Source organism: Tursiops truncatus, chromosome 17, assembly GCF_011762595.2.
Source record: "Tursiops truncatus isolate mTurTru1 chromosome 17, mTurTru1.mat.Y, whole genome shotgun sequence".
NCBI lineage: Eukaryota > Metazoa > Chordata > Mammalia > Artiodactyla > Delphinidae > Tursiops > Tursiops truncatus.
The window spans coordinates 63,841,478-63,854,649 of record NC_047050.1 but is presented as its reverse complement, the minus strand read 5'-3'; the positions used below and the strand labels follow the sequence as shown (position 1 = coordinate 63,854,649).

Below are 13,172 nucleotides of genomic sequence, written 5' to 3'. Positions count from 1 at the left end.
GTTGTGGCTTGCAAACTCTTAGTTGTGGCATGCATGTGGGATCTAGTTCCCTGACCAGTGATCAAACCCTTGCATTGGAAGGTGGATTCTTAACCACTGCACCACCAGGGAAGTCCCTTTGTTGAGGATTTTTGCATCTATGTTCATCAGGGATATTACTCTGTAATTTTCTTTTTTTGTTATGTCTTTGGTTTTGGTATCAGCGTAATGCTGGCCTTGTACTATGAGTTTGGAAATATTCCTTCCTCTTCAATTTTCTGTAATAATTTGAGAAGGATAGGTAATAGCTCTTCTTTAAATGTTTGGTAGAATTCACCTTTGAAGCCATCTGGACCTGGACTTTTGCTTGTTGGAAGTTTTTATATTACTGATTCAATTTCATTACTAATAATTGGTCTATTAAGATTTTCTATTTCCTCATGAGTCAGTCTTGGAAGATTATATATTTCCAGAGATTTATCCATTTCTTCTTTGTTGTCTAATTTGTTGGCATATAATTGTTCAAGGAATTCTGTTATGATCCTTTGTATTTCTGTGGTATTGGTTGTAATTTCTCCTCATTCATTTCTGATTTTATTTATTTAGGCTCTCTCTTTTTCTTGATGAGCCTCGCTAAAGACATGTCAAGTTTGTTTCTTTTCAAAGAACCAACTCTTAGTTTCACTGATCTTTTCTATTGTTTTATTAGTCTCTATTTCATCTATTTCCACTCTGATCTTTATTATTTCCTTCCTTCTACTAACTTTAGGCTTTGCTTACTCTTCTTCTAGTTCCTTTAATGTTAATTTAGATTGATATTTTTCTTGTTTCTTGAGGTAGACCTGTATCTTTATGAACTTCTCCCTTAGAACTGCCTTTGCTGTGTCCCATAGATTTCAGAAAGTTGTGTTTCCATTTTCATCTGTCTCTTTGATTTCTTTGTTGACCCACTGATTGTTTAGTAGCATGTTTCTAGTCTCCATGTGTTTGTGAGGTGTTTTTACTTTTCCAGTTTTCTTCTTGTAATTGATTTCCAGTTTCATATCACCAAGCAGTTCTTAAAGTGTTTCAACCCAAAGTGAGTCTCAGCTGATCCTAACCCAAGACAGGGTAAGAGGGATGAGAAAAAAAAAAAAAAAAAAAAAAGGAAAAAGATTATCCATATCCAAAGAAGCTGCCTTAAAAAAAGGTTTTCATCAATCAGATGTATTTGTCTTGAATTACATGTTTATCTCCCCCATTACCTCCATAAGATGTTTAACAAAATTATTTCATTGGGGCAATTTTAATTGATACATATTTCTGAAAAGCAATGAAGTAATATACCTTTAAAAATTTTATGCCCTTTGACTCAATAATCTTACTTCTAGGAATTCACTCTAAGAAAGGAGATGGACAGTAAGATTTGTACACCAACAAAAAGCAAAAAAGCAAAACCAAACAATCACAACCACAATACCAAAACAAAAACAGCCAAAAAAAACCTATTCAAAAAAGTGTTATTTTTAATAGCAATTACAGGAAACAATATAAACATACAACGTCAGAACACTTAAATTGTTATGGTACATCATTCAGTGTAATATTATCAAGCCATTAAAAACCTCATAACTAATTGAAAACAATTAGTTGGAAAATTATATGATTAGGAAAAAATCAAGACAATACTATATACATAGTCCATATTATCCATTTTGTAAAAATATTTATTCAGATACATGCTCAGAAAAGAGGTTACTGGGAGATTCCAGAACTTCCATGGTGAATGATCTCTGGAGAAAATGATTATGGGTCATTTGTATTTTGGTCTTCATACTTTTATGTATTTCCTACATTAATACTTGCTAATGGTAAAATATACAAAGAAGTACAATTTAATGATCAGAAAGTAAGCTATTTTTAAGGGGAAATTTTTCTCACCTGTGTTTGTCAGTCTAGTCAATATTTTCTTTAATCTGACCATTTATCCATATGACTTAGCATGGGTCAAAATTAATCATGATCCCTTTTCAACCAAAGCTTCCACTTCATCCCTCACTGTGTCAGATCCTAGAATATCTACTGATTTTACCAATTAAGCAATGTTAGATCAGCAAGCTAGCTATCTTAGCACCCATAAGCTACCTCTGCTTGTAAGTGACTATGTGTCCACTATGTCATGATTACCAAGATTCTGTTTCCATCTTTTATCTTTACAAGCAAGCATTTGGACCATCCTTAGCCTTGACTTGATTGTCTCTGAGGTTAACTTCAAAGATAATCCAAAGACCCATTGTGGTCTCGAGCCACTTTATGATGGTAACAATAGCTAATATTGAGTGATTACTAGGTATCAGCATTGCTAAGCATATTATACATATATTATCTCACTGACCCTCACAACAAAGCCATGAACTAAATGTTCTTAATATCTTTAATTTAGAAACATAGAAACAATCAATCCGAAAAATGATTGAACATTTCCACGCCTAGAGCCTACACTTGGCAAAATTATGAGCAAATGAGGGTGAACAGGGAAGAAAAACATTTCCTTAGCACCTATTCTATGTCAGGTATCTCACCTCATTCACTGCTTACCAAATCTTACAAGGTGAGTACACAGTACAAAGCTAGTAAGTGACTGAAACATGAATTTGAAACAAGTTTTAAACCCCTCCTAGACAGTCTGAATCAAAAGCCCAGGGTCTTACTTCCATAGGATTCTGAACAATTGGGACATTTTAGGGTCCTCTAGTGTTAGTGTGAGGATAGGCCCAGCTTCCTAGGACAGTCACTTTCATTTCCAAGTCAGCCCCAGCCTCTGTGAACTGGGCAAGCAATGGTGTTATAGGGCCCAGGGGGACACTGAGACTATACAGCCTAATCCAGTAGACTTTATCCATTGGTGAATACCCTTCAACCAAAACCAACAAACACTTCACATGCCAGGCTTTTTGTCAGGCTCTGGGATTACAAAAAATGAAGTCCATTCTCTGACTCAAGGAGTTGACAGTCTAGTAGAAACACCCATCCTGGAAGGACATACTCTTGGACATTACCATAAAACATATAAGCACATGACACCCACTCAGTAACTATTGAGCACCACTATGTGCAAAGTATTGTGTCAAACTTCACCAAGCTTGCATTTTCAGAGCAGACCTAACCCACTTTAATCTACAGTTACCTCTAATTCCTCAGATTATCAAATTATTAAATCTGAAGATGGAGGGTTCAGCATAATAAATATAATTTAGGAGTTGGCAAGGAGAAAGGAGTCATCTGAAAAGCTGCACATTTTCCTACTATTAACCTATCCTTACATCTGTCCCTCCTCCTGTCATTTGACCTCTGCTAGACACATATTAGGCATCAGGTAAATTTTCGTTGAATGAATGATTATGCTGCTTGAAAGGAATTACACAAACTCAAATACAGAATAAAAAGCAATGAGTTTTATCACTACAATGATTACCAGAAACTGAGATATGGGCAAAGGTGAATATGTGGGACTAATGTATAAGGAGCAATTGTCACATACCATACTCTACTACCTCTCACCATCAATAAGGAAACTTCTACAGCACCAAGGAGAAGACCATTTGGTAGATCAAACTTCAATGGCTTAGAATGATGGAAGCAAACTTTTATCTCAGGTACTTAATAGAGACATACGTTTGCATACCTCCTTGTAGGCTATAAAGCAGCTGGGGAGTGAGTTCCCTGCTATATTTGTGAATATATGCATTAACATGAATTTCCCCACTCCACTATAGGGAAAAAATATACAAACCCTCACTCTGAGTACGAAAAAATGAATATAGGAAAGAGTCTTCTTTTTAATTAAAAAGAAACTATGAAACACATCACTTGTAAAAAAGAATGCTTTATTTAATCAGGTGTTGAATCCTTTGTGCTGGCAAGAAAAATAGAGAATACAGAATATTTACTTCTTTGGGAGCTAAACAAAGAACGTATTTGCTGATTAATGAAAGTGAGGCAAAGGCATCAAATAGGATTAAATTTGACTATGTTAAAGTCTCCATGGTAAGTGACAAATCTCTCTTCTGCTTTCCTAATTTTTAATCCAAAGAGACAATGATTCTTGACAAATTGTTTTACTAATAAAGCCCATCTTAACCCATCTAAAATGTGAATGTCTATGCTCCTACAGATATTTGAGGTTTGTGGAGTGGGTTTTATATAATTGTGGGCAGTCATAAAACATAGTGTAGGGATGGTGATAAGACATAAATTGTACCAACTGTTAATCTCTTTCAGATGCAAATTAACTGAAATTGAACTTGCTGTTTTGTTCTTTCCTAACTTAAACTTAAAATCCTTTGTTTCATGAACAACAAGAAAATTCAATTAGCTGAATCAAATAAAAGTGTTTTCAACAGTCTGCAAACTTAAAACACAATACAGTCTTGTGTTTTTATACTACCTTATTCCTCAGAGTTCCTGAGGTTTGTCACAAAGAATCCCCAAGTAGGAAAGCTTGGGGCTGTATTGCTGCTTCTGAAATGTGTGGAGGATATTTTTCAATTTGTTTCCATTAATAATAAACAATTACATTTAGACCCATTATATTTTAAGCACTGGGCTAGCTGCTTTACAAACATTTATTTAACCCTTACCGAAACCCCACAAGCTAGGCATTATCTCTGCTTTACAGATGAGGAAACGGGTTCAGAGTGATTACTTGCCATACATACTGGGATCGATGATTGCGCACCACCTCATCAGCTACTGCCTTGCAACTGATCGTTAATCAAACTCTTATCAAACATTAATCAAACTCAGTTGTCTGTGGTAAAAAATACTATGAACACTTATCCTCAGATATTAAAGACAATTTGGGTAATACTACGTAACACACATAGGTAAAAGTATGCTTAGGTAAGGGTCACATTAAAGCCAATGATGCCCAATAATATTCTCCCCCTTTCGGAAAGCAGAAAATCACCCCCAAAGACTTCTTGAATACTTTTAATTGTTAGCTTTTGCTTCATTTTTAAATCCTATCACAATATAGAAAGACACAATTGCCTCACCAGTATCAGGAGCACCACAATCACGAAAGAAATAATCCCCATGCAATTCAGCTACCCACCAGTATCTATAGCCCTTTGCAGCAGCTGTAATTGGCCCCTCTGGCTCCACATTCCTAATATTCATCTCTACCTATTCTTCATAAAATATATTTTTGACTCCAAAAAAAAAGATGAAATCCTAGGCAAGTCCTGACCTTCCTGTACATCTACCTTTTGCACTGCAGGAAGAACTGGAGGTGGGGGCATAGGGAATATCTTAATACTTTACAAAGCACCATTCCCATTGGACAGACGAGCAGGGAGGATTATGTCTCAGTTACCAGATCCACACACCACATAAGCCAAAGGGCAAAAGAAAATTGTCAAGGCTGGAACTAAGGAATTTGGGGCTCCAATGGCAAACTGTCCCTGGACGCTGGCTCAGACTCAGTGAGTTAATTATTAGAAAAAGAACCCAGTTTCTGATCTGATGAGGACTTATAGAATAGTAAAACTGAGGGGAAAGGACCATTTGACAGGAAACCTTAAAATAGAATTCAAGAATCCTACGTCCTAATCTGGCTTTGGCCCAGACAATGGGATCACGTCACTAGATGACTGAGATGGTTGAATATAAAACATACAATCATCAGAATAGCCAATTTTTGGCCTGAGTACCTTCAAAACTCTATCCCAGGGAATTCCCTGGAAGTCCAGTGGTTAGGATTCCACACTTTCACTGCCGAGGACGCAGGTTCAATCCCTGGTCAGGGAATTAAGATCCCACAAGCCACACAGCATGGCCAAAGTTAAAAAAATAAAAACAACTCTATACCATTTCTATTCTATATTGAAATTCCTCTTGGAGAGCGGAAACCCCAGAGCATGTTTCTTACAGTCTTATAGGAACTAGATCTGTCAAGAATGATGATCTTGAAAGAACTATTTGTGATATTTAATACAGCAGCCACCAGTCATGTGTGGCTACTGAGCACTCAGCAAGTGGTTTGTGTGACTACGGAAGTCAATTTTAAATTTCATTTCATTTTAATTTAAACTTAAATATCCATACGTGGCTAGTGGCTATTGTACCAGGCAGTGCAGTTCCAGATACTGTAAAAGTTAATTTTCAGCAAATAAAAACACATTAGTAAAAAAAAAATTAGTCTTTTCTTCCTTAAGACCCAACAAAATAGCCAGGAAATCACATTATTTGTTCAAAATGAACCTTTCTCTGGGTAAATCCCCGAGGACAGAAATGATTTGTTGCTACCCAATCAGGCAACAGGAAATAAGGAAATTCAATGACAATCTCATCTTCAGACTCCCAAGATTTCTCTCCATGTTTTTCTTTGAAGCTATTCCTATCTTACCTTAAATAAAAAATATTCTTCTTTCTCTCCATCATTGGCAGTATCTCTCACTGGGCAGATCCGATGACCCGATGATCTGGGTCTTCCCAACCTCTAAGGTGGGAGGTTGACTTTTCCCAAATGTTTTGGCAAACAAACCAAAGAAATTTTATAACCCTGTGATCAGAGAACACCTTAATTGTAATGCTCCGATAAGAAAAGAAAGGAAACAAAACAGACTTTGGGACTCAGGAGGGAGATGAATTTGGGACTGAAAATGAAGAGATAAGAGCCATTTCCCCAGAACAGTTTTTCCACGTCCATTCATGAGGAAAATCTTCAACTTCAGGAGATGCAGAAGACTTTTCTATATGAATTTTCTGATGCTGAATGAGGTAGGCACTTCTGCTGAAGCATTTCTCACAGTCAGTACATTTGTAAGGTTTTTCTCCTACATGGGTCCTCCGATGCCTGATAAGGTTAAAGCTTTGACTGAAGCACTCACCACAGTCAGGACATTTATAAGGTTTCTCTCCTGTGTGCGTCCTTTGGTGAATCACCAGGGTGGAACTCTGACTAAAAGTTTTCCAACACTCAGAACATCTGTAAGGTTTTTCTCCTGTATGTGTTCTCTGATGTCTTATGAGGTGGGAGCTAAGGCCAAAACTCTTTCCACATTCACAACATTTATATGGTTTCTCTCCTGGCTGGATTCGGCATTCGTCTATCACACTGCAGTTCTGACTCAAACTTTCTTCATATTCAGACGTTTCATAGGATTTCTCACCTGTGTGCATCTTCCGGTGTGTAATAAGGTTTGAACTTCGACTGAAATTCTTCCCACATTCTGTACACTGATAGGGTTTTTCTCCTGTATGTATTCTCTGATGCTTTATTAGAGTAGAATTGCAACCAAAGCTTTTTCCACACTCAGGACATTTGTAGGGCTTCTCACCTGTGTGTGTCCGCTGGTGGCGAATCAGACTAGAACTCTGACTAAAACTCTTCCCACAGTCGGGGCACTTATAAGGTTTTTCTCCAGTGTGGGTCCTCTGATGTTCTACTAGGACATAACTGTGGCTGAAGCATTTCCCACAAACCGGACATTCATATGGTTTTTCACCTGTATGTGATCTGTGATGCTGAATAAGGTGAGAGCTGCTACTGAAACTCTTCCCACACTCAGGACATTTATAGGGTTTCTCTCCCGTGTGAGTTCTTTCATGGATAATAAGATGGGAGGTGTTGCTGAAGCTTTTCCCACATTCACCACACTGATAGGGCTTCTCGCCTGTGTGTGTTCTCAGATGCTGAATCAGGTGAGAGCTGTTACTGAAGCATTTCCCACACTCAGAACATTTATAAGGTTTTTCTCCTGAGTGGGTCCTCTGGTGAGTTCGAAGATGAGAACTATTATTGAAGCTTTTCCAACATTCAGAACATTTGTAAGGTTTGTCCCCAAAGGATGAAGTCTGCTGGATGGCAGCCCTGGTATGTTGTCCTGGGTCCCATTCCCAGTGATTGGGTTTTTCCTCCTCTTTTCCTGTAGAATTTCCCTGATTCTCCAAGTTGCCATCATTCTCACAGGAATCATCACACTCAGTTTCACGTCCCTGGGACCATGTCAATGGCATTTTTTTTGTGTCCTCGTGCTTACAATTTTGTGGGCCATCACTTTTAGACCATTTTGAGGCTCTCTCTTTATCTGCCTTAGAGTTACTGTGTTGAACAGTTTCCAAATTATTCTTACTTTCATCTCCTGCAAGAAAAAGCAAATAGTCTAAACACATTCGCTAGTCTCTGCCATGGGAAAGAAATTCTGAATCATGGTGAAAGAGAGGGAATAACAAACTCAAACCTCGTAAACTATTTTATATGAAAAAAAGTTTTTATAGCTAGTTTTAATTCTTTTACTCTATGTGTTCACCAAGTAGACGAACGTTTTGTACTTACAACAACACTAATGAGGTACCTGAATAGTTCTCACCGATTGCCACAAGGGATATCAAGCTAAAAATAAAGACTTAATAGAAAAAAGTAAGGGAGAAGATGAATAGAACACTCTCTGAGGTGAAAACTAGATAAAACCTTAGTTAAAATCTGAGCATGTTAACAGGGGCTTCCCTGGTGGTGCAGTGGTTAAGAATCCGCCTGCCAATGCAGGGGACACAGGTTCGAGCCCTGGTCTGGGAAGATTCCACATGCCATGGAGCAACTAAGCCCGTGCACCACAACTACTTAAGCCTGCACGACTAGGGCCTGTGCTCTGCAACAAGAGAAGCCACCACAATGAGAAGCCCATGCAATGCAATGAAAAGTAGCCCCCACTCGCCGCAACTAGAGGAAGCCCGTGCGCAACAACGAAGACCCAACACAACCAAAAATAAATTAATTAAAAAAATTTCTTTTTAAACCTAAGCAAACATAGAAATAACAATGATACCCACTACTTAGCAAGAACAGTAATTTTACATATAGTGTATCATTAATCCTAAAAAATATGTGAGACAGATATTATTATTCACTTTTCTTAAGGATGAGAAAACTGAGGCTGTAGGAGTTTTCATAGCTTGGAAGTGACAGAGTAGGGAATCAAATTAAAGTCTGTCTCATTCTAATGCCCTGATCTTTCTACACATTCTACAGTGCATTGGATAACGAATTTCCAAAGGATTCAGATCTTCTTGATCCCTCACCTGTAAAAGTGCTTTTCAAACTCTCCCTCTCTGTGAAGCCATTAGAATCTGAGACCAACAGTTTTTGCTCTTGTTCCATCACAATGGTCACTCACAGTCAGGTTAGGGATCAGAAATCCTGTGGAAGGAAACAGGTTATGCTTGAAGGCATTTGTTAACATTTCTCCTTCTTCTTTCCTCTCCAACTACTGCAACATAACAACTGTAAGCATAGAATGTTCTGTGGACCATACTAAAAATAAGAAACATGGGCCTTAGAAATTCTTTTAGAAAATCTTATCTCAGATGCAAGTATTTAGAATTACGAGTTTACCTGATTTACCTTTCCTAGGGAAATAATTTAAAAATTAAACCTTCACATTAAAGTCTGAGGATCAAGCTTCAAAAACAGAATGAATACTAATACTCACTGTCCACTTGGAATTTAGAAACACTTTTAATTGAAAAAATGAAGTAGTTTTTTGGAAAAGGCACCAACAATAAGACATTAAGGAATCAATATGCAGGTATAAGAAGCAGCTAAAGAGAAAGCACCCTGTTTAGTTTACAAAGAATAAGTGGGTCCTTGACAGAAGGATGAAACCTTTGAAGTCAATTTCAAAAGAAAGTTAGGATTTACTTAACTAGTAACAAGAAATTAAGACAAGGTAGGGCTAGAATAACTATAGCCAATAATCTCTAAACATAAAAGGGAGGCCAACGAGGAAACTCTTCCTTGCCTCTTCCTCTCTATCATAATCACAATATCCTTTTCAGCCTAAACTTTATCTTCTGGACACAACTACAATCCCTGAGCTCCTTTATGGGACTGGAAATGTGACCTTTCACTGGAAGGCAGTTATACATGGACTTGGCATTTCAGGATATAAAGAATAGCACAATTCAGGAAAAATGGGAGCTTAAAAGAAGGCACACATATGGAAAACAAAAGATGGTGTACTTATCATTTTCACCCTATTACTGCCTATTATGTGGCATGCAGTGAACTAAATACCTTACACATGTCTCATTTAATTCTTACAACAGCCCTCTGAAGTGTATAAACAGATACCAGCATGCTGTAGGTGAACAAAATAGACATTACGAAACTTTCCCAAGGACACACAACCAGAAAGTAGTAGAGCAGGATTCAGTCCCAAACCTGTTTGGACACTGACTTCAACATTCTTATCTGATACAGTAAACAACTAGAGCAGAAAGCAGAGCTGGGCATAACCCCAACCTGCAAATGATCAGGATCTTTATTTTGGAATATATTGACTTCCACCACCACTCTCCACACCTGGCCCCAGCAGTGAAATCGCCAAGCCCTAACCACTGGACCACCAGGGAATTCCTATATTGACTGTGTTTTTAGAAAGCCAATTCACATCCCTAGACCTTATGCCAAAGGAAGCTGGCATTCTCTAAGCACCCTCAGTCTAAAAGAAACTTGTCTAAATTACAAATATGCCCAGTGTTTAAGTGGGGGAAAAAACATACACCTGAATGCAAAAAAAAAAAAAAAAGGAAAGTTGTTCAAATGGAGTAATATGTCTTGCCATCTGAGTTACGTATTTCTATCAAAGTCTTTACAAAAGAAGCAAGAGTCTGGGTAACATACACATGCTACCATTTTCCCTGCTAAGAAACTATTAATTTTGGTAACAGAAGAGCCCTCAGGTTCTTCTCAGCAAAAGGGTAGCAAACTCAAGGCCATAAATGGTATTAAGAGGCTGTCCTAAATATGTCATTCCAGGGACTTCCCTGGTGGCTCAGTGGTTAAGAATCCACCTGCCAATGCAGGGAACATGGGTTCAGGACCTGGTCCGTGAAGATTCCACATGCCACGGAGCAACTGAGCCTGCGAGCCACAACTACTGAACCTGCGATCCACAACTACTGAGCCCACGTGCTGCAACTCCTGAAGCCCACACGCCCAGAGCCCGTGCTCTGCAACAAGAGAAGCCAACGCAATGAGAAGCCCGCACGCTGCAATTAAGAGTAGCCCCCACTGGCCGCAACTAGAGAAAGCCCGTGCTCAGCAATGAAAACTCAACACAGCCAAAAAAAATTAAAATAATTTTTAAAAAATGTCACTCCACAGAGAAAGGCTGTTTTCACTCTCCTAGAGCAAAGAGGTGATTACGATGGGGCAGTGCTTTGGATTAAAAAGACTTCCAAAGAAAATGCACTGCCTGAAGCTTAGCTTTAAGAAGCGCTGGCAGGGAGCACAGGCGGGGGTGCACTACGGGGTGAGCTCCAGGGGAGCAGATCATCTCCAGTCGACACGGTCCTTCAAGGGACCCCGCAGGCGAGGCTGGCGCAGTTGCCCGTGCAGCAAGAGATGCTGGCTGGGCCTTCGCCCCTCACAGCAACCGCATCCCTCTCCGGGACTGACATCCCTCTTCTGGGCGGCGCATCTTCGCTCCTCTGGCCCGCAGCCCTCGGCTCCCTTCCACCCGAGAAGGAACTCACTGTGCTGGGGGTTACACACAAGGCGCCCCGCACCCCCAGCAAGCCCAGCCGTCCCGGAATTAAGCGACCCCTCTGCTTCTGACCCCACCAACCCACGTTCCTAACCTCTCAAACCCGGAAGCCAGAAACAGGAAGTACCCCCATCTCCCCCAGCGGGCTTGCTGGGGCCTCTCTAGGAAACAGTGATGGCTCGTTCTCGTTGGTCTTAACCCTTAGGTTACCGGACAAGAAGGAGCGTCCTGGTGGATTTCTCTTCCTTGTGGCCTTTGTCTTTTGCCAACTCTGATTCTCATCCCTCACGCTTATCAGGCGCCTTATCATAGGGGCCCAACTGGAGCTTATACTTTTCTTTGCCATCATGAGATTTCTCATCATCATTAGAATTAAAATGAAGCATTTTAAGCGCCTTCTGTGTGTTCCCACTGCTGTGAACTAGGAGGTATATTTAGCTACCTGTGAAACAGTGAGAGAGCTAAGGCATCCATCCACATATAAAACAATTAGTTTAGGAGGCAACATTATGAATAACACTTAGAGAAGCAGTTAAACTCTCCTCTTTCATTACAGAGAAAACAGAAGCCGTCATCTCCCGCACATCAAACATGCAAGTCTACTAAGTACGCACGGCAACCATCTCTTCCTTCCTTCCTATCACAACAGAGCCTTGGTGCTTGGCACTGAAAATGAGCCCTCTACTACCAGTCACTTTACTTCCCACCTTCATGGGATCCTTACACCAGTGGTCCCCAACCCTTTGGGCACCAGGGACTGGTTTCGTGGAAGACAATTTGTCCACGGGGTTGGGGGGAGGGATGGTTCAGGCGATAATGGCAGCGATGGGGAGCAGCCGAGGAAGCTTGCTCGTCCGCCTGCCTCTCACCTCCTGCTGTGCCGCCCAGTTCCTAAAAGGCCACTGACCGGTACCCATCTGCCGCCCAGGGGTTGGGGACCCCTGCCTTACACTATCAACAAAACCCTTGACTCTCCCACCTCCACACCAAAACAGTCCTTCAGTTTTCCTTTTTTTTTTTTTTTTTTTTTTTTTTTTTTGCGGTACGCGGGCCTCTCACTGTTGTGGCCTCTCCCGTTGCGGAGCACAGGCTCCGGACTGGCCGACTCAGCAGCCATGGCTCACGGGCCCAGCCGCTCCGCGGCATGTGGGATCTTCCCGGACCGGGGCACGAACCCATGTGCCCTGCATCGGCAGGCGGACTCTCAACCACTGCGCCACCAGGGAAGCCCCTATGGTTTTTTTTTTATGGCAGCCCAAGCAAACTAATATAGTCAGAAAGCTAAAATTACATTTACCAGACTTATCTGAAGTAATGGCAGTAGCTGAAGCAGCAGGGTTTTTGTTTTTGTTTGATATGGACCATTTTTCAAATCTTTTTTGAATTTGTTACAATATTGCTTCTGTTTTATGTTTTGTTTTTTTGGCAGCAAGGCATGTGGGATCTTAGCTCCCCGACCGGGGATCGAACCTGCACTGCCTGCATTGGAAGGGGGAGTCTTAACTACTGGACCGCCAAGGAAGTCCCGAAGCAGCAGTTTTGAGAGGCATTCCTGAAAACTCAGCCCCCAATCTGTTTCTTCAGCCCTCCCAAGGATTCCAAAAGCCATTTAATGGTTATAGCAAATCTTCTCCTTATGTCAAATCAAGGAGATTCTGTTCT

The 13,172-nt window shown here is 40.2% G+C and overlaps 1 protein-coding gene across 2 annotated transcripts; it reads right to left on the bottom strand.

The window, feature by feature from the left end:
- Window positions 1-2,223: 2,223 nt before the first annotated feature.
- ZNF572 (zinc finger protein 572) lies at window positions 2,224-11,608 on the bottom strand. 2 transcript variants are annotated; one of them, XM_019932018.3, is made up of 3 exons: window positions 9,453-11,608; window positions 9,043-9,160; window positions 2,224-8,105 (listed from the first exon to the last, which is right to left on the bottom strand). In XM_019932018.3, the coding sequence occupies exons 2-3, from the start codon at window positions 9,119-9,121 to the stop codon at window positions 6,595-6,597; spliced, it is 1,590 nt and encodes a 529-aa protein (XP_019787577.2). In that variant the 5' UTR covers window positions 9,122-9,160; window positions 9,453-11,608; the 3' UTR covers window positions 2,224-6,594. The 2 variants fall into 2 exon arrangements, with proteins under 2 accessions (XP_019787577.2, XP_004329746.2); XM_004329698.4 differs by having other exon boundaries at window positions 11,500-11,594.
- Window positions 11,609-13,172: the final 1,564 nt, after the last annotated feature.